We start from the raw sequence: 21,949 nt of genomic DNA, 5'->3' as shown, positions 1-21,949 counted from the left end.
CTTAGGAGGCTAAAACAGTCAGAAATGTAATTATAATGTTAAAATATTTTAGTTTATCGTTCTTATTTATTTATTTAAAACAATGTCTTTCAGGAATAATTACACACTAATTGCTAATTAACTTTGTTCATCATTATATATGCCACAACGCGGTATAGCTGCCTTTGTTTAACACAGACACCGCCAAAGCTTTGCTTTTATTTATTTATTTATATCGTTCAAATCACACAATTATTTTTCTTCAAATCTGACAATAAACATTTTAAAAACTAAACTTGCATCACGATAAACTTATTTTATTCATTAAAAAAAGATTATAACTCTATTGTATTAAACGGTAACATTTTTTTTTCAAACAAATCTTTCCTCATTTTTTCCAAGGGCAATGCTGAATGCACAGGAAATGAAAAAAACGTACATCACATCGTCATTATAAAAGACAATATCACCTTGCACAAGTATTTATGGAAGTTCAGTGCCACTATAACATTTCTGATAATCCTGCACCAAAAACATCCAAATGAAAAACAAAAATAATTATCACAAAATAAAGAGTGCATCCATTCTGTCAAAAAACAAACAAACAAAAAACATCTATACTTCTTCCTGAGGCACTATAAGGACATTTATTCAAGTTATTTGTCCACAAACACTAACAATAATACCATTATTATTATTATTATTATTATTATTATTATTATTATTATTATCTGTCCAGCATCTAATATAATTTAATAAAGGAAGCGAGAGAACATTGTTTCTTTTTGTCTGTGTTATCAGTCTCAGTCCTTGGATGCAGCTCCCTCTCCCTCTTTGATGGCTGCTGTGGTTGCTCCTTCCTTTTTACTGCCTTCTTTGGAGCTCCGTTTGAGCGTCCCGTTCAGGATACTCTCTGAGCTCTGTCTCTGAAAGTGCTTCCTGGACCCCACCAAAGACGGATTATTCACTAGTGTATAGAGGAGATGCCAGTGTCCACGTGCTCGCTTAGCATTTGGCACCTTGTTCTGTTTCTTATCCTGTGAAACCAGTTGAATTCCTGCAACAAAAGATCCAGATAACCTCCAACATTAGCTTGCTGTACTTATAGATCATTTTGCATGTCAAATATGTGCATATGAAGATATGGTGGGGTTTGGGGGGGGGGGGCAATTGCAAAAAGCAATCCTCAGGCTATTCGTTTTATTTAAAAAAAAAAAATATTAATGTGAATAAATATTACATCATTCCAATTTTTTCCTCGGATATCTTACAAAGGCGTTTACAGGAAAATAACATGCATTAAGGAGAAATGGGTAAACAGTACTTCAAACGTTGATATGGTTTACATAGTGAATGAGGATCATCAGCACACTGCTGCATATAAAGGCAGCTGTAATGGAATCTTTTGAGCACAGTTGGCCCATATTGAGCCTGCCATTACCACACAAAAAACACAAGCCCTCTGGGTTGCATAAATGAAACAGTCAATTAGAACGGTCCATCTGTGTAATCTGTGAACCTAATGCTAATCTCTACTATACACAAAAGAACCTTGTTCATCAGGAGTTAGCAGAATTTTGACTGTATCTAATTACAAAGACATAAATATTTCCATTTTGGGATGCTAAGCAATTTGTAAATGTCTAGGTACTAAAAGAGAGATATAGAGATTAATCAGAGCTGTGGACTCACCATCTGCTTTCACCGACAATTTGTTAAATTCTGTGTTCAGCGAACAGCTGTGATCACACTGCGTTTCTGTGACTTTAATATAGGAGAAAATGGCAAGGATAGGTCTTCCATGCCTGATGCGAACAGTATAAAAACAGAGGGAAAAGTCCTGTTTATCTTAGATGAGGTGTGATTCAGCTAGGTCGGATGTTTGCTTGCTCTATGACAGGTTTGATTGAGAGCAACAGTGAGGCCAGAGAGACTCATTGTGCATTATGGCCCAATTTATACTCACAAATTTAATCAGGATGGATATGCTCGCCTGCTGCGTGCAAGACAGTGTGATGAATCAATTATGTTTTAAACAAAGCTGGCCAACTGCCTGGAAATACAGTCTGGATGAACCGGGAGAAATCATATTCACAGACACACTGCTTCACTAGTGCACAGGGATAATGTTTATCCTCCATTTAACAGCAGAGAAACAGCAGACTATTTAAACAAAAAACTCACTGGAAAAAGTGTGAGGTGATCAGATTTTTTTTCCTGTGTACTAAATTTCCTTATTGCAGAGTAAACAACAAATCTGATTTGGAAACAATATCACGTAGTGTTTGTGTTAACAATTTATTATGTTTTTGTTCCTGATAATAATAAGAATAAGGTCATTCAGTCGCATAGAGCCATGTTGGATGTACTGCATTATGCAAGGAGCACTCGGGGAATTGTGTCGCTGCTATCACCAACCTTCCTCCGCATTACGTGCTGCATTTCCAGTTCCTTTGTCCTGGCTTGGAGACTGCAACAGCAACCCACAGAAGGCCTTCATGACTGGGTGAGACTGACTGACCTCAATCTTTAAATAATGAGCATAACAGCGATATCCTGCAGAGCAACAGAATGGTGCATGAGTTAAACTGGGCAAAATGCAATCTACAGTCTATTATACACTATTGTGTCTAGTGGCAATTCCATCTGCACTGTTGAGATGTCTCCTCAACTGCACAGAGCATGCATCTCAAGTAAGACTACACAGCAATCAGTGTCTGGGGAGGACTGAAATGTAATACAGTTTTTACAGCATATATTTTTGAGAAACCGGTCAGCATGCTGTCGTTTTAAATGAATAATTATACACCCACTATTCAGATTGGTAATAAATTAAAGGAAAAACCAGCAACCTGCATCTTAGTAAGGTGTTGAGCTACCATGAGCTACCAGACAAGCTTCGATGAACCTTGGCATAGATTCTACAAGGATATTCCCTCAATTATTGTTTTGGGAGAAAGCTAACACATTTGATCAGAAATCTGCTATAGGTGTTCAGTTGGGTTGGGATCTGGTCACTGTGAAGGTCATAGCACATGATTTGCTTCATTTTCATACTCATCTAATCTTTCAGTGAGCCCTTGTGCCCTGTGAATGGAGACCTTTACATCCCGGAAGAAAGCACTTTCATTAGGATAGAAATGTTTAATCAAAGGATGAAGATGATCATAGATAAAAGCTCTGTATTGATATGAACGCTTTACTTTAAATGGAAAAGTGGATCCAAAGCATGCCAGGAAAATGCCTCCCACAGAATAACAGCCACTGATTTCACATTTAATCTTTCCACTGTCTGTATGTGTCACTCTTATATGGCCATAAACAGAAAATAGAGTGCTAAAGGAAGGCAAGCTGGTCTTTATCTAAGCCAGGCTGCTAATGCAATCTGATGTACCTGTGTCAAAAGATTCCACATTGCGGTTAAGGAGGCTGATGTCCATACGGCCCAAATGCACAATGTTAAAAAGAGCCGTGATGACCAACCGCCAAATTCCCAACAAGCCACCCACCAGTACATTGACTGGAAATAGCAGGTAGGTCAGAAGGAAAAGGCAGCCCCTGCACACAGACCAGCAAAAAACACATTTATGCTTTAAGGTAAACATTCTGCAAATATCATCTAATCAAAAATAATACTTCTGATGACTTTTAGAAAGTCACTAAAAATACTTGAAAAAAATGATTCAGAATTATGCTAAATTAATTCAGAAGTATATAAACACACACAAAATGACACAAGGTTAAGTATGTTTTAAATTTAAGATAGTTTAACACTTATAAGGTTTTAGATACATTTCAGACAACATGTAATAGTTTTATAGTTAAGACAAAACGACCATACTTCTAACTAAAAGTGATTTTATTCGATTTTGATATTATATTGATAGTGATATTATTTGACCATGGGAAACTCTACCTGTTAGTTAGGTCTTGTGTTCCAGCTTCTTTTTTAATGAAGAAGAACCTGGATGTAAGGTGCTGGACGAGCGCAGTCAATAACAACGTCAACCAGAAGGGCCTGGGAATGGAGACACAGCACATAAGAGAGGATTTGTTTTAAGCAGCACCTCTTTAAGTGCTGGAGTGCATGGATTAGGATGTGAGATTGTGTAGTGCACTTGGGGATAGTGCCATGACCCTGGACACAATGAGCAGGCAGAAAAAACTAACAGCTCAAGGTCACTGACCAATACCATGATCACATATTATATTCGTCATTCTTCATTGGCAGTGATGGACTCACCACATTCTGCCAATGATGTGAAAGACCACAAGGTTCTTTCCATATAAGATGGGAATGATGACAAGGAACACAGCAAACAGAAAGCAAATGAAGAACACCAGTGTCTGAATGACCATGCCTTGATGAGGAGAGACACAGAGAGTTGGTCTGTTATACTTGACTCAAAAATATATATACACATTTATTTGGCAGTTGCATTTAAAATGGGTTATATTAGTGGTTGAAATTAAAATTCATGCTAAAAACCTCGGTTCCAGACTTACTTTTCCCAGTCTAGTAAATACATCTTTCAAAGATATGTGACTCTAAAGTTTACTGAATAATTCATAGTACATGCTGAAAATTACGCTCTAAGATAAATAATAAATAACAAGTCGGGATTCAAGGGGTTAACATTGATTTAGGAAAAATATTTTATAAATGCAACAAAATTCAGAGTCAATATGTCTATGTAAAAAATGGCCCATCCCACTGGAAAGAGAAAAAGGAATGTTACACACACACACAAAAAAGATAAATTGATTGAAAAATCTAGAGATAAATTTACCCAGACAAATAAATGCAGCTTGGTAGCTCGTGAAGCCCATCCAGCACACCAGGGCAGGACGTGATGGCCTTATGCTCCTCTGGCAGTTATAAACATTGTAGATATCCCCTCGGTACAGCCCTCTCAGATTAGACCTGAATTCCCAAATATGTCATTTCATGAGATACAAGATGAGGAATATAATAAGGATGTGTGAAGTGAATGAATATTGCTGAGATACAATTAAAACTGACTCAATTTGAGAACCCATTATTTTCAGCTTGTAGTTTGTAAATTAGGGTCAAACTCAGCCTGCTCCCACTGGCACTAACTCATCAGTGAGAATACAATATCTTCCACTATTACTTTCATATATATGTGTGTGTGTGTGTGTGTGTATGTGTATGTGTGTGTGTGTGTGTGAGAGAGAGAGAGAGAGAGAGCGAGAGGGACAGTGAGACATATAGAAAGGGAGACACTAATGTGTGTGAAAGTAGATTTTCTGTGAAATGTTAAACATTATGTGTATTTTAGCCTTACCTGTGCAGAACCACGGACCTCATAAACATGACCAGATTAACCAAGCAGGTCAGGGCTACTGCTGAGACATAGCACACTGAAAGAACAAAAAAAATAACCCTCATACAGACCACACTCTCAGCACTTTTCACCGTTGGTTGATTAGCAAGTAATTTCTGTAATGGTCCATCAGTCTGCTCTGCTGACTCTGTCACTATTCTCCAATTGGAATTTGTATACGTGGACTCGTGCATGGTTTTTGTGCACATAGTATGGATTTACACAGGTGTGTATAAGGAGGAGATTGACAGCGGATCTATACGCTCAGCATTGGATCCATTACAAGGCTCTGGGCAATTTTTCTTGCAGTTGGCACGAAGCTTAATATAATTAGACCGCAGGCAGCTTCCTCTACTGAGCACAGAAGCCTCTGGGTCAATGAGAGTGTATTCTGAATTACTACTCGGTTACTCTGTGGAGTTAACTGACTCAACAATACCAAATATCAGAAATGAAAAACAAAATAATTTTACAGCTATAATATTCTGCACGCAAAACCAATAAAACTGTTGCCTACATTGTTTTCATGAAAGATTCGGAATGAATCTGAACTCACCCTCAACACACCACATGTAGTACACCACTATCTTAACCACCTCTTTCCGATCATCTGATAGAATAATGTTAAAACCAGCAAGGAGAAATGCAATGTCTTCGTCCACTCCTTTTCGGACAATCTGGAGAGTGGGCACTACTCCAATGACCAGCAAGAGGGCCATCTGATAGAACATGGGCAAACAGCATATAATTAGTCATGTAGTAATCCTGCAGTAACCACTTCAAATGTCTTTACTAGGGATTTACAGGGAGACACACCTGATAAAGAGCAATAAATGCCACAACCAGAGAAATGGCTATCTTCAGAGGGAACCTAAAAACTGAAAAGAGGAAAAGATAATCACAAAATCACAACACGACTAACATTACCGCCATAACTCTGGCATATGTACACAGCTGTAGTTACCTTCTTCAGGCGTGTATATGTAAGACTTGAGAGCATCAGTGATTCTTTCAGCCAGCTTGTGATTAGAACTGCTTGAACTGAGAAAGAAGAAACACAAATAATGATAGTCAAGCAATTCTCTAGTTGAGAATGATCATTTCCATCCCTTTTCTAGCAGTTATATAAAGCATAATAGGCTCATTCTATATGTCCTTATAGTGGCTAACAGGATTTCTGCAGTACAAGAAATCTCTAATCATCTGACCAAATGATTTTTCTTTTAATTCTCACTCAGTCAATCAGCAGTTATGGTCACTGTAACTAAACTTCATCAACTGTCTTCTCAGACCTCTGCATGATAGGAGATCATAGCTGCCCCTGCGCTCTGACCCCAATTTCCTCAGCCGGGATATGTGAAGAAAAGAATTTTCCTGTGCAGTAATGTAGGTGTCATGATAATAATAAAGGCTTCTTGTGTTTGTAAATTAATCAAAACTGATCATTAGTGCAAACAGACCTGCACATGTTCATTATACATCGTAAAGCATATATATAACACCAGTCGTCGAGCTCAATAGAACATTGTTTCATCTAAAATTAGTCTACAGTCCTAAAATTCTGACAAAAAATAAATTTTGGGGGCACTTTGGATTCATTTTATAGAAAACATCTGAACAAACCTCAGGTGTCAGATTCCTTATTTTTTTTTATTTACGAATGATTTATGACATATAGATAAAAATCTGTTAACAAAAGATATTGTTAAAAAAAAAAAAAAACTCATCCAACCTGGCTTGAGATGTTTTCTTCTTTTTGAGGATGTTCTTTACATAGTCTGTGTAGTAGTTATTCTTTAGGTCCTGTGAAACAAAATGAAATGAAATGGAAATCAGTGAATTTAACACATCTGCATGACCTTGGTTAAGAAGGTGCTGATTGTAATCCTGATTTATGTAATCAAGATTAAGTCATGAAGTTCTAATTTAAAAGCTGATTAAAAGAAGATTCTACCGCTCAATTTCCATCACACCCCATACATTTTTACAGAGTACAGCCAAATAAGAGCACCATTGTGCTGTGTCTGTGGGAAAACAACACAATGCCTGTATAATCTTTTCTGCCACGGCCCAGAACTCAATCCCAGAGAGCTGCTTATTATGATTAGGCAGTGGAATGACATTCCGGTGATTACCAACAGTTTTACACTTTGCATTGTGTTAGATAATTAAGCTTTATTATTTGCAAGTTACAAAACTTTCTCATGTGTGCACGTGTGGTGAAAGCAGAAAGCCACAGATGTTACACATTTACTTGTTCTAGAGAGCTCAAATGCCACCATGACTAATTCTAGGCCTCAAATATGCATGACAAGTTTATTAATCCCTCAAAAACACTCAGTCTGCTCCCAGTTCATTTACACATCAGTGGCACTGCACACACTCACCTCAAAGGGATCGCTTTTCTCTGTTCCTTTAAAGCCCTTGAACAGGAGAAGAGGATACTGGAAACTGAGAAATGCCAAACAGGCAATCTCTGGCAGGCTGCTTAACAGGGAATGGTACTTGTATATCTGCAGAGGATATGTAGGAAAAATAACATTAACAAATTTCCTACCTTTATATACCTTGGGCTAAGAATAGTTTGAGACTCTCAAATGCATTATCATTTTAATTGCTTATGTCTAGCTTTTCAAAAAAGTGAGAAGAAAAACAGACATATTTACATGATCATCCCTTTAGATGTTGTTTGCAGCTTTTGATTTATTTTTGCCCTTTTTTATTAGCTTTTCGATTAACTTTCAGAAGATACTCTTCACTCTGCCAGAAACTGCAGTGATTTACTCTGATAAATGCACTCTGGCTGACTTGAAGGCAGAACAAATATTTTTAAGTCTTGAACATTCATTAAGAAGCCATTAAACAATAGCAGTAATAGAATAAAGAAATGATGTCCTGTCTGTTACACAGCGAGAAGGTGGTCTATGTACAAAGGTCTATGTAGTTCTACATAATGTAATTCTAGCTAGTCTGAGATTCACAAAATTCTATATACATAAGACAATAATATCAACCCAGCCATTAACAATGCCAAGACAATCTGAGTGGACCGACCCGTGGTGTCCTGGGGCAGTCGATTTTATGCCAGATGAGAATGCCAAAATGTGTCCATGACAACAGGCTGCCCAGTACATAGCCAACAGTGATGTGGAGGGTGCCACAGGCCAGCAAGGGGTAATACAAAGCAGGGTAGTAGAAGAGGGCAAGAATCAGCCAATACTCTGAAAAAATAACAACAAATTAAAAACATTTGTTCAGCATAGATAATATAGGAATAAGTTTATTCCTATATTAAGAAAAAGTTCAAAGAGTCAGGTAAAAAGTCAGGTATTATTCATCCTTTTGTGTGAATAGAGCCTGTTTTTGGATAGAGGCCATTTTGTGAATAAGTATTCATTTGATAGGTTCAGTGCAGGAATGACTCACTGCCTCTGCTTCATATCGCCTTTACAGGGATGTTTCCCAGCTACCTTGGTGGTCTCAATTATATACAGAATGTTCACTTGAATTGGACTGCTTCCAATACCATAAACAGTATAATGTATTAATGTGAAAATGTGAGCAAACCAGCTATTTTGTTTAGCACAGAAGAATCCCCATACCTTTGTTTGGTTCGTCCTTGATAAAAGGTAGTGGGTTGGGCGATAGAACCAGTCCAACAAGCCTGCAGAATAGGACCCCAAACACAGCCACAGACAAGGCTTTGTGTTGTGTATGGTCTAAAAAATTCACAGGGCTTGAGAGAGAAAAGAAATATTGAATCATATATACAATAATAAAGCAATGAACCAAGAGTTCAGTTGGACTTTAATCATTTAAGTTCAGAAAGGGCTGATTGCTTTGACACTGGCTGTAATTAAAGATGTGGAAGTGAAGATCATGCTGGACTCACCTGAATAAAGCTGGAAGTCCTTTAAGCCTGTCAACTTTCTGCCGCTTTGCCAACACCAACAGGATCAGCATGACCACAAACTAAAACAGAAGAGGAAAATCTTGAGCAATGTACCTCTGCCAAGATCCAAACATAACCCACTTTTGAACCCAATGTTCTATTGCTCCCAGTTTAAATTAAAATTACAGCCTCTCATTAAAGGGAAAGGATGTACCTCCTCTTCAAAATAAGGTCATGTGATGTGGCCCTGTCTTCCATTAATCAAGTTCAGTGAACAGAGGCCTGGGACCAGTGACCTGCTGTGACCTATCACAGCTTTAGGACTATCCAGGGCCTAAACTGCATGCTGGGGGTTGGCCTGACCTTACCACATGGGCCATCACATTTATAAACATCAAATATGCTAGAATGATGGCTGTGACCTCGAGTCAATGGGACGCCCAGGAGCTAGGCATTATAAGTGATGACCACTTTAGATTTTACATGATTTGGTCACCCACAATACAGTTTTCCTAAATTTGGAAAGACAATAAGTTGAAGCTTGAAGAAGTATGAATGTGAAAGATCAGAGAGTTTATATCTCAGACAAAACTCACGGAAATGACAGTGATGCATATGTGGTAGAGACTTTCATCAGCTTTGGGGTCACATGGTGGGATAACTCTGGAAATTTCACAAAAACAGAGTATTTATCATAAGCTGCCATGATCCAAGACGATTACGCAGAACACTGAAGAGTAAACTCCTTTTTCCTGTAAGATTCCTTAAAGAAAAATTTAACTGCTTGATCTTTCCAAGCCTGAATTATGCAATTAACAAGGCAACAAAAATTAAACTGCTTCATACATTTACAAACTGCTGTGATGAACAAAGAATGAATTAAACCATAACAAAAACAATGGTATCTATGTACAAATACTCAGACTACTTAATTATATTCTTAATGATGAAGATGAAATTAATGTTCAACAGCCTGAAAATACGCCATATATATCTGCAGTCTATTATTGAGAATACAAATCAGACCGTATGTTCCCTTAAAAGGTAACAGGAAGTCAGGTGATAGTTCTGATGTATAATGTAAACTGAAGTGACAGAATGTGTTTAGTTTACATTTTCCCACAGGATTCAAAATGTCATTCTGTTTACTGCTGTAACTGAGAGGATGGAGAGTAGGTCAAACAGGAACAAGATACTGTTCTCTGATGAATTAGTCCATTATGTTAGTAAACCTAGTCCATTATGACTTATATAAACTTATATACTAGGTGATGTATCATGTTCAGTTTGAAACCTCAAGAAAATGTAGAAAAAGACAAGAATAACCCTACAGACAAAACATTTTTGAGTACATGAAAAGGTATTACTTACTCTACAGGAATCTTGGTGGGTACAGCATTATCATACAAATCTTGATACTCATAGTAGTCTTCCTTTGCAAGGTCTGCACTCATGATCTTGTTTTAAGGACCAAAATTGAAGTCCAGGAATTCAGGCAGGGTGGACTTCTCTTCTCTCTTCCTGTAGGACACACAACACTTTTCTCCTGTTCACGTACGTTGTGCAAGAAAAAAAAGCTCCTTTCAAAGTTCGGTTTTGTGAAGTCCTGTGTTCCCTGTGGTCTCTCCCTCCTTCACTTTATCTCTCTCTCTCTCTCTCTCTCTCTCTCTCTCTCTCTCTCTCTCTCTCTCTCTCTCTCTCTCTCTCTCTCACTCTCTCTCTCTCTCTCTCTCTCTCTCTCTCTCACACTCACTCTCTCTCTGTTCAGGTGCTCCAATCCTGCTGTAGCAGAGAGTTGTGAAAAATAGTGTCAGCAGGCCTCTGTTTTCAGATTTAGATCAACACCACAGTGGAAGATTGGAGAGAGGAAATCAAAGATAAAGAAGGAAGGATAGAGGAGAAAGAAAGATAAAGAAGAGAAATGATGAAAATATGAAAATGAAGAGGAGAACAATGCAAATAAGGGGCAGCTAGTCTATCCTGCCACCTGTGGCTTACTGAGATTAGGTGACCGTCCATGGGCGGGCTGCTGTCTGAGAGGCCAGCATGAAGAGTATCAGAAGCACAGGAATTTTATAAAACACTGAGCTGTATGTGTGTGGGATGGCTGTGGCTGAGGAGGTGTGGTACGTTCATTCATTTCCATTTTCCACTGAGATAACAGGGAAATACATGAGTGAAGCAATCTCACTGTGAGGATTAATAATGATGAGTCAAAAGAAAGTAATGAAAGGCAAAAGTACTACTTTCCACACAAACACATACACACACTGTACTACACTTTAGTAACTTTAGTTTGCTGTCACAGCATTTATATATTACTTCATTTATCAATTTAAAATAAATTGATTAAGAAGATTTAGTAGTAGTTTTGAAGTCTAATCTTATGTTACCTTGAATGCCCTTTCACCTTGATGAATAACACAAGCATGAATATTCCGAATATTATTGTAGCCTCTCTATTGGGTTGCTAATTATTGGTAGAGGAAACTAACTAACTAAACTTTAGTTAGCTGCAATAACCAAATTAGCTACCTATATTTAATGTTAGTAGTAAATAAAACAAAATAGTTGTTTTTGGATGTTTGGACAGGATTGGCTAGTCTATGCTGAGAATATGACAAAGCAGGCTAAAAGTTTAATATTGAAATCCAATTCGTGTCTCTAAAAGTGCAACCTAGATAACCAAAAACTGACCAGTTCTCTATTATGGACTCCAGAATGAGTATATATATATATATATATATATATATATATATATATATATATATATATATATATATACACTATATTGCCAAAAGTATTCGCTCACCCATCCAAATAATTAGAATCAGGTGTTCCAATCACTTCCATGGCCACAGGTGTATAAAATCAAGCACCTAGGCATGCAGACTGTTTTTACAAACATTTGTGAAAGAATGGGTCGCTCTCAGGAGCTCAGTGAATTCCAGCGTGGAACTGTGATAGGATGCCACCTGTGCAACAAATCCAGTCGTGAAATTTCCTCGCTCCTAAATATTCCACAGTCAACTGTCAGCTGTATTATAAGAACGTGGAAGTGTTTGGGAACGACAGCAACTCAGCCACGAAGTGGTAGGCCACGCAAACTGACGGAGCGGGGTCAGCGGATGCTGAGGCGCATAGTGCGAAGAGGTGGCCAACTTTCTGCAGAGTCAATCGCTACAGACCTCCAAACTTCATGTGGCCTTCAGATTAGCTCAAGAACAGTGCACAGAGAGCTTCATGGAATGGGTTTCCATGGCCAAGCAGCTGCATCCAAGCCATACATCACCAAGTGCAATGCAAAGCGTCGGATGCAGTGGTGTAAAGCACGCCGCCACTGGACTCTAGAGCAGTGGAGACGCGTTCTCTGGAGTGACGAATCACGCTTCTCCATCTGGCAATCTGATGGACGAGTCTGGGTTTGGCGGTTGCCAGGAGAACGGTACTTGTCTGACTGCATTGTGCCAAGTGTAAAGTTTGGTGGAGGGGGGATTATGGTGTGGGGTTGTTTTTCAGGAGCTGGGCTTGGCCCCTTAGTTCCAGTGAAAGGAACTCTGAATGCTTCAGCATACCAAGACATTTTGGACAATTCCATGCTCCCAACTTTGTGGGAACAGTTTGGAGCTGGCCCCTTCCTCTTCCAACATGACTGTGCACCAGCACACAAAGCAAGGTCCATAAAGACATGGATGACAGAGTCTGGTGTGGATGAACTTGACTGGCCTGCACAGAGTCCTGACCTCAACCCGATAGAACACCTTTGGGATGAATTAGAGCGGAGACTGAGAGCCAGGCCTTCTCGTCCAACATCAGTGTGTGACCTCACAAATGCGCTTCTGGAAGAATGGTCAAAAATTCCCATAAACACACTCCTAAACCTTGTGGACAGCCTTCCCAGAAGAGTTGAAGCTGTTATAGCTGCAAAGGGTGGACAGACGTCATATTGAACCCTATGGATTAGGAATGGGATGTCACTTCAAGTTCATATGCGAGTCAAGGCAGGTGAGCGAATACTTTTGGCAATATAGTGTATATATATATATATATATATATATATATATCCATCCATCCATCCGTTGTCTATACCCACTTTATTCCTATTTAGGGTCACAGGGATCTGCTGGAGCCTATCCCAGCACACATTGGGTGAAAGGCAGGGGTACACCCTGGACAGGTCACCAGTCCATCACAGGGCCACACATATAGACAGACTATATATATATATATATATGTATATATGATAGTATAACTGGCAGGAAAATGATTTCTATACAGACACATGATTTATCACAAATCTGTATAAATAAAATTAATTATTCTAAGCAGGTTAATAAATAACATTTAATAGTATTAGACCTTGAACTTTGCTATGTACCAGGCTTTTAGCTTTGGACCTATATAAATGTAGATGGAAATAACTTTATACAAAATTAGAGTTATATTTTAACTACTTCTGAAATTATAAAAAAAAAAAAAACACCTCTCCTGCCCCGGCATCAGCACCGAGGAGGCAGAGCCACGTGAACAGACTGAAAACAGGATGAAGGGTAAAGGTTACATCTCCCTCACACACAGCACTTCATCTCCAATTACACACATTTAATTAAGCTGAATAATGCCAGGATTCTGTCTAAGTGCTATATTGTGCATTTGACAGTAAACAACAGTATTGTTCCAGAGAGCTGGAAATACAACAAAGCTCTGCTGCCGGTCTTCTCTCCCTCCCTCACTGGTCTATTCTAGCTGTCGTTGTGTTGGCATCTGTGAAGTTTCGTAATCTTAGTCACAGTGTCAAGCTTGGTTTGCTCCTCTCATTATGCAGGGATTACAGTCAAAGAGAATTAAAGACATTTTCAAAACCATCGCTAAAACTCCTGAGGGGAACTAAAAAGCTCACAAATCAGTTTCATCCTTCTGTGAGAAAAAAAAGGCTGGACAAACAGAGGCTGTTGAACAAAGAATGCTTTGAAGACTTACATCACCAAGGTGGTGGTGGAAATGGGCCAGAGACTTTGTTTGGTCCAGGCTGAGAAATAGCTGGTGCTTGGTTTAGGTTTGAGAAGTGAACAGAAAATGTCTTTCATAAATCAGAGCAGAAAAAGAGGTATACTGTTCCTCAGGCCAAGTGAAAACATTAATGCTATTCTATATCACAAGACACAGAAAGATATAAATGATAATAAGACACACTATTTAATTCTTTTTGTGAGTATACATATAAAAATGCTTAACCCATTCTTAAATAATGAAGAAATTTCATTATTAAGTGCATCACTGTGGCTTTTAAAGCTGTGTGCAGCTTTCAAACGACCTGCTCTCGCACAGTTAACTAGAAAAGGGGTACAGCCAAAACCCAGTGAATGACCAAATTTAATTAAAGACACAGCAGCAAAGACAAGATGGACGTTCTCTTTAGTGATTTCATATCCGCTATCATCATTCATGGTCTCTTGGGAGCACTTACATTAGCCAGTTAAAGAAAAAAGTAGTCTTGATGGTGCTAACCTGGCTATGCCAATAACAGACTGAGATGTTTGATGTTGGGAGAGAACAACAGCCATCAGTCACTGACAGATCATGTGACAATTTAATCTCCTGTCCTCAGAAGCCATACAACAATATTTTTTCCTCTTTTATTTAATTGAAGAACACCCATAGTGGACAAATTCAGCAGGCCAGCATCATACTGTTCACTAAGACCCTGCAGATTATGGACTGGCTGTTTTGGATCGATTTTGTTCAAGAAGTATGTAAATGCTGTTATAATAACCTTGACACTTATGGAAGAGCTTTCCACTAGATTTTGGAACGAGGTTGTGAGGTTGTGTGAGGTCGGCTCATTCAGCCACAAGAGCATTAGTGAAGTGAAGCGTGAGGTCAGGGATCTGTGTAAGCCACTTAAGTTCTTCCACACCAACCTTGGCAAACCATGTCTTTATGGACCTTACTATGTGCACAGGGGTGCTGCTATGCTAAAACGGGTTTGGACTTGATTGCACAGAACCAACAAAGGCAAATCTTAATTTGATGATATCCTACACAATTCTGTACTCCCAGATTTGTGGTAACAATGTGACTAGGCCCATATATGGCTGTGATGGTCAGGTGCCAACATTTCTGCCATGTAATGTACATGGCAGTGGTTTGGGGAAATTAGGGAACAGCTAAAGAACTGTGGTGTAAATAAAGTATTTTATACAATGGGGGTATATTTCCATCTTATGTCCACCTCAGGATCCACCACTATCCTGACAAGTATAAAGCAATTACATAAGATCAGTTTTGCTCTATTCAGTGGCTCCACATGAGGCCAAGCCCTGATCTGAATGAAAATAACCCTTCTTGCTTAACTTTAGTAAAAATGGAGAAACTGTATAATAGCGATCATATTCTGTGGCCTTTCTCTACACATGTAGACAGTCTGGGATCTTTTGAACAGCAGAAAATCCACAGTGGAACATTAGATGTTCAGATATTCAAAGACACTGAATACACGTTACCCATTATTACCCATTACCCATTATTATTATTATTATTATTATTATTATTATTATTATTATTATTATTATTATTATTTTATTGTTTTGTTTGTTTGTTTACCAAAGGCAATTATGAATTTGCTGTATATCCATTGTTTAAAGCACCATATAAACAGGATTGAATCGATTTAAATCAAACAATTATGCAGATTTGGCAAAACTACTAGCTCTGCTCATATTGGACAGAGTGTGAAGTCACACCTCGTATATTTACTAATGAAATGCCTCCTTCTCAGTGGATTACCCATCACATTGTGTACTGTGTTGTAACACACACCTCTGTGTACATGTTGTACTGCATATGCTCGCTAACAGCTGTAGGCTGCTTTATTCCGTTGATATTTTTACCTCGTTGCTAATACACTTAAGGTTAGAGATGTATCACACACTATATAACAAATACTTAATTTCACTGTTTTGAAAAACGTTAATTCAGGTTAGTTACTTTTTGAAATAGTTGTGGATGTCATGCCCAATCTGGCAACCTTGGTTGATGTCCTCGTGTGGAATCTCAGTGCAAATACACACAAACACAATTCTCAATTAAATATATCCATTACATAATTATATACCAATTAAACATTATAATGACTCTCACCATGTTTCTCACAACATTAGGGAGGAGTGGTGTAAAATATCATATCTCACCCTTTTCCATGATCTTTTTACTACAAGTTTTGGAGGCGTAGGCGATTTTTTACATTATTTAATTGTTTTTTTTTTATTATTATTATTATTATTATTATTATTATTTTCGCATAGCATATTATCTTATTTATTAATAAACAGTAAAAAAAAAAAAAGGAAAAAAAAGAAAGTCATTACAGCGTATGCTCTTACCTTCCAGGAGATCCTGCTTCTTATGTCATGCTCTTTTTTACAGAAATAGTTAATTGTAAAACAAAGCTGAAGATAAAACTTTCCTGTGGGTTTAAATTACTTTCTCCATGCAGTTTAGATTTGTCCTGTGCAGAGGAAAAAGAAGTGCTGCAGTGCATGCAATCCTCTGGGACTTTGCCCCTGAATTTTCAGTGTCCAGACCTTGAAGTGAACCTGAAGAAGGGTTTTTTTTAAAAAAGGAAGAAATTGCATGGGTAGCTATAAAGTATATCTAGCCCAAATATGTATGTTCATATCTTAATATTAACAAGATTACTTTATTTTGTATAATAAGAGAATTGTTTCTCTTTATCACACTGTAGGCACTGCCATGAAAACACATGGCACTGATAACTGCAGTGTTTTACACTTTGCCTTTAATGATCGCCGACAGCCAGTGCCCTTACGTTATCTGTTTACTTTTATGTGGAGGATATGGTGTTTGTCCTGTATCTCCATGCAACAGAAACAAACTGTGATGGTCTACGTGACCGAAGGACAAATCCCTGACTGAAAATAATATTGTATAGGGATTAATAATGTTGAGTAACCTTGTTAAAATTGAAAAGAAGAATCTGGAGTTTGTCTTTGAGATAGTGAATGTCCAGTTTAATCAGCCGGGGCACTACAGGCTCATACTGACTGTGGAGAATCCGCTTCTGGAAGGATCTGGCGCTGGAGTCCAGCTCAGAGTGAACAATAAAGAGATCATTCAGGCAAACTCACTCCACTGACACTGTTGAGCAGGCTTGTTTGGAAGAAGTCTATGTTTTTTTGAGCAACAGGTTTGTCTTCACACTACCTGAAGGTAGGAGGCATTATGCATTACCTCGTTTTTGGTTAATTGTTGCAGGACAGTCCTCATCTTCATGACCAGTTTTTTTTTTAGGTAGCCCAGTGGTGCACCTTGACCCAGATCAGAATAATCTGATCACTGAAGATCAATGAATGAATGATGGTTTTTTTCTTCTTTGGTTAGGCTTTTGCAAGAATGACAGAAACCATGATGTTCGACTAAAAGTGGAGGCCATTCGTGTGACAGACTCAGAGGTGAAAGCTGGTGAGGGATTCTTCGCAATTTATCCAAGAACCAACGCCCCTCAGATTGACCTGTATGCAGAGCCAGGAGAGGAGCTCTATCAGTACAGTGGTGTCATGGCACTGCTCCATGTGCAGAATGATTACCTGGCCACGCATTGTGGGCGCTTGCTCTATTCAGTGGCTCTACATGAGGCCAAGCCCATTAATCTGAATGAAAATAACCCTTCTTGCTTAACTTTAGTAAAGACGGAGAAACTGTATAATAGAGATCATATTCTGTGGCCTTTCTCTACACATGTAGACAGTATGGGATCTTTTGAACAGCAGAAAATCCATCGTGGAACATTAGATGTTCAGATATCCCAAGACACTGAATACACATTACCCAGCCTGTGGCCTCAAGAGGTACAAAATTTCATTTCTGCATTAGGATTTCATTTTGAATGGCTATAATCCTACTGCTTTCATGTTCCTAGACCTTTTTTCAACACGTAAATGTTTGTGTTTTCTTTCTGTAGCCTATTTTGAATACAGAGCCTGATGCTAAAATGGGCAGATCCAGACAGTGGTCATCCTCTCCAAGGAGTATTACATGCACAGGACAACTCACAGCAAAGACTGATCCTGATTTGAGAAGCCTGGTGTTATTTCCACATGAGCTCACCCCATCACAGAGTCCTGAGCCCTTCCCATATATTTATGTAAGTAAAGCTATCATGCTTAAGTCTAATTTATTTGTCTGTTTCCTTCTGTCTAAGATTAATAAGATTAATTTTCTTGTGTGACTGAATGATGAATGTATTTGACCTTTTTCTGAACTGATCCGATTCACCGCTGTTAGCCCCAACATTATGTCCCGACACCTCGAAACTCCCAGGTCACGTGCTTAATTTCTGAGGTTGTGGTGTTAAGACTTATTCTATTAGTAAGCAACAGTTGTAATCAATGAGCCTTGCTGTACTCAATTACAGCGTAATTGGATTGGTGTGTGTTCCTGAAATTCTCTGCACCATGTTCAACAGAGAAGGAGGACATGCTTATTACTGCTGACAATTATGTTGTCAGTGAACTGAAGCAGCGTCTCTGCCTTTCAGGATAAATACCACGGATCTGCACCATCTGCTTCTGTGCAAGCACACAACCCAAGCACATGGGAAAGCTGGATTGTACATCAGAGTGTTAATGTTTATTATATGTTTATTTCTTACTGCGGCAGTGGAAAATGGCTGGCTTGAATGCATGATGAGATATTAGAGGAAAAGGTATTAAAACTCACTTTAGTCTAAAACTTTAATTAACATACTGAGCAAGTTCAGCTGGACGAAAAATCACCATTAAAATTTAAGCCATGTAAAGTTTACCTGATTATTACCTGAGTTCCTGGTACTGACAGTGAAAACCCATTGTACAGATGTACAGTCGTCTGAAAGCCTACTTGACACCCATGGATAATTACATTTTACAATGTGCACAGGCTATAAAAATAGGAAAACTAATTTGTGTCACTGGTGGCAGTTTTTAAAGCGATAAAGCGGTGCTGTAAAGAGGGCTCAAGTGCATGAGAGAGGATTGTGGAAGCAGGCTGCCTGTGACAAGTACACATATTTCTGATGGTTATTAAGACAGGAACATTCATCATAAAGACACACACACACACACACACACACACACACATAGACACATAGACACATAGACATGACTGTCTGTCTTCTTACTTGTCACTTTTGCCAGTAGCTGACAGCTGCTTTGATATAAAGAGGAGAATAGGAGCTGTCTGCACATTGCTCCAATTGATTTCTTAGAATTCCAGACTAATCGAGGGATCAGTCACTGTCATGTAGTCTGTGTTCATGCAGTGAATTCTACCGCATAAAAAAAGAATATAAAAATGATAAAATTTTATAAAAAGAAGATTTTAAAGCATGACCCTAGAATATGAAAGCATTATTGATTTATTAACTGGAAAAGCTTCACAGATGAATTCCTAATCTAAAAAATGTATTTTCTGTATATGTCATTTATGGTAGTGTTTTGATAGTTTCAGACTTTTAAAGTGAGGAACAGGTGACTGATGGTTTTAAAGGTGTGTTCATTAATGAAATAGTTGAAGATTAATGAATAGTTGAATGTAACAGGAAATGGGAAACTCAGTACAGTTACATGAGAATAGATCCTGCATCCAGGTCTAGCTATTTTGGTTATTAATAGGGATGAAGACATGAAAAATGTCTTGCATGTTTGCTTTGAGTGTTTCCTTCAGGTACTCTGGTTTCCTATGACATGCCTGTAAGGCTGATTGGCATCTCTAAACTGTCTATGTTTTGTGTGTGTGTGTGTGTGTTATGATGGGTTCCACCCAGCACAGTTTATCCTCTGCCTTGTGCCCTGAGTCCTCTGGGATAAACTCCAAGTTCCCAGTGAGTTTGAACACCGACCAGACATAACATAACCTGCCTAATATTGTGTCGGTCCATCTTTTGCTGACAAAACAGCCCTGATCCATCCTGCACTGTGTATTCTGACACCTTTCTATAAGAATCAGTATTAACTTCTTCAGCAACATGACCCTGTCGCCGGTTCACCACTGTTCCTTCCTTGGACCACTTTTGATAGATACTGACCACTGCAGACCGGGAACACCCACAAGAGCTGCAGTTTTGGAGATGCTCTGATCCAGAGGTCTAGCCATCACAATTTGGCCCTTTTGGTCAAAATCACTCAAATCCTTACTCTTGTCCATTTTTCCTGCTTCTAACATCAACTTTGAGGACAAAATGTTCACTTGCTGCCTAATATATCCCACCCACTAACAGGGGCCATGATGAGGAGATCATCAGTCTTATTCACTTCACCTGGCACTGGTCATAATGTTATGGCTGATCGGTGTATAAGCACTACAGAAAATGGATGAATGATTATTTTGTGTTGTTTTGTGTAGATTCACACTTTTGAAATCCATTTCTGGTCCACTAAAAATGTGGAAAGTTCAAGGTGGAGCTTTATTTGGCAGTGAAATGTCAAATATTGTTGCAAGTGATTTCTGAGGAGAGGAAAAAATAATTATCCTGTCTGTTGTTCATGTTCAGTATTAGGCATTTGAATTGATTATATCGACATTTGAGGCCGAGATGGAAAACCCTCAATCATTTGCATGTAAAGCAGAGATGGAATACCACACAGAGGTCACTCATGTTCTGATTGAATATAACAAACAGGAATATAACTAAACTGCAATGAAACAATAAGACTGAAGCTGTATATTGGAAGTAAAGAGCATTGAGATTAACTCTGCCTTTAATTACTATTTGTTCCTGACTGCTTTGTTATAGAACCCTGCTCAGCTCTCCGCCTCTGCCTGGAGCGTATTAGTGAGCCGTGTGTGCCCCATCACGCCGACTTCACTGCCAAGCCTTATCAGCACTAATCATCACAACATGGTGATACTGCGACAGGGACAAGCCTGCTTTAATGAAATGCTGTGGCACCCAACAAAGATCACTGCTCACTACAACTAGTGCAGTAATATACAGAATCCTTATTAATTACGGTTGCCTTGTCCTATTTTTTTACACAATCATCTGTTTTTCAGTGTGTGGAAGATTCCATCTTTAGTATATCTGTGTGTTCAGTGAGAGTCTAAACCCTCATTAGAAATCCACAGTAAAAATCTTTGAAAGTCTCTCGTCTAAACACCCCCCCTTCCCTGTTCTATTGCATAGTGGTGGTTTGGTGTTGTAAGGTGTTGCTCCCTAGTGTGTGTCCATCTCTGTCCTGCTGTGATTTCATGGTCAGAACTGACCTCAGCATCTGCTCTTCTCTTCATGCTATGCCACACACCATATAGCCTGTGCATGTAGCTTTTCATTACGAGCTCTACTCAGTGGCTGAGGACAAACAGGCTGTAAAAACGTACTCTTGCAAATTAGTGCTGTAATTAATAGCCGAATTTTATTGTGGTCTGGGGAGCGTTTGGGCTAAAGGCTGAGCAGAGACTTAATTGTGTGCATGTGCTGCTGGGATGGGACAAGTCTTTACATTAGTGATTTATGATGTTTTTCAGGCTCTGTGTGTGTGTGTCTGTGTGTCCATTTGTTTGTGTTCAATGAAAAATCAACCTCGCATGTTTTTAGTTGTTGTGGTTTGTCTCCTCCACTACACGAGTAGATCCAAGACGTCATAATCGTCATTTCTCTTCTCAGCTTCAATGAGTGTGACTTTATTTGGGACTGACATTTCATTAAAACTGTTAACATAATGCCTACATACAA

At 38.6% G+C, this 21,949-nt stretch overlaps 2 protein-coding genes across 3 annotated transcripts in view; one reads left to right on the top strand and one right to left on the bottom strand.

Moving 5' to 3' along the window:
• Nucleotides 1–666: 666 nt before the first annotated feature.
• On the bottom strand, nucleotides 667–16,739 carry stra6 (signaling receptor and transporter of retinol STRA6). 2 transcript variants are annotated; one of them, XM_058408550.1, is made up of 18 exons: nucleotides 16,602–16,739; nucleotides 10,591–10,740; nucleotides 9,816–9,882; nucleotides 9,220–9,299; nucleotides 8,930–9,063; nucleotides 8,382–8,548; nucleotides 7,715–7,840; nucleotides 7,060–7,130; nucleotides 6,292–6,368; nucleotides 6,144–6,205; nucleotides 5,884–6,046; nucleotides 5,289–5,364; nucleotides 4,770–4,903; nucleotides 4,223–4,340; nucleotides 3,896–3,997; nucleotides 3,374–3,537; nucleotides 2,398–2,535; nucleotides 667–1,036 (listed from the first exon to the last, which is right to left on the bottom strand). In XM_058408550.1, the coding sequence occupies exons 2-18, from the start codon at nucleotides 10,671–10,673 to the stop codon at nucleotides 783–785; spliced, it is 2,016 nt and encodes a 671-aa protein (XP_058264533.1). In that variant the 5' UTR covers nucleotides 10,674–10,740; nucleotides 16,602–16,739; the 3' UTR covers nucleotides 667–782. The 2 variants fall into 2 exon arrangements, with proteins under 2 accessions (XP_058264533.1, XP_058264532.1); XM_058408549.1 differs by lacking the exon at nucleotides 16,602–16,739 and adding an exon at nucleotides 11,218–11,293.
• A 440-nt stretch (nucleotides 16,740–17,179) lies between these two features.
• Nucleotides 17,180–21,949, top strand: part of LOC131365090 (coiled-coil domain-containing protein 33-like) — a 30,931-nt gene continuing 26,161 nt past the window's right edge. The window contains exons 1-5 of the mRNA XM_058408713.1: nucleotides 17,180–17,356; nucleotides 17,494–17,497; nucleotides 17,620–17,838; nucleotides 17,983–18,086; nucleotides 18,200–18,382. Coding sequence (XP_058264696.1) covers nucleotides 17,180–17,356; nucleotides 17,494–17,497; nucleotides 17,620–17,838; nucleotides 17,983–18,086; nucleotides 18,200–18,382 — 687 coding nt within the window. The remainder of the gene's footprint in view (nucleotides 17,357–17,493; nucleotides 17,498–17,619; nucleotides 17,839–17,982; nucleotides 18,087–18,199; nucleotides 18,383–21,949) is intronic.

Source organism: Hemibagrus wyckioides, linkage group LG14 (genome assembly GCF_019097595.1).
Source record: "Hemibagrus wyckioides isolate EC202008001 linkage group LG14, SWU_Hwy_1.0, whole genome shotgun sequence".
NCBI classification, from domain to species: domain Eukaryota; kingdom Metazoa; phylum Chordata; class Actinopteri; order Siluriformes; family Bagridae; genus Hemibagrus; species Hemibagrus wyckioides.
This window is presented reverse-complemented; position numbering and strand designations above follow the sequence as displayed.

What these genes read in the sequence shown, in the direction of transcription:
- stra6 (XM_058408550.1), bottom strand. Translation starts at nt 10,673, where the DNA reads ATGAGTGCAGACCTTGCAAAGGAAGACTACTATGAGTATCAAGATTTG. An exon ending in CCCACCAAGATTCCTGTAGA is followed by an intron (nt 9,883 to 10,590) that starts GTAAGTAATACC and finishes TGAAATTTCCAG; the next exon opens with AGTTATCCCACCATGTGACC. An exon ending in ACTGCCCCAGGACACCACGG is followed by an intron (nt 7,841 to 8,381) that starts GTCGGTCCACTC and finishes TATCCTCTGCAG; the next exon opens with ATATACAAGTACCATTCCCT.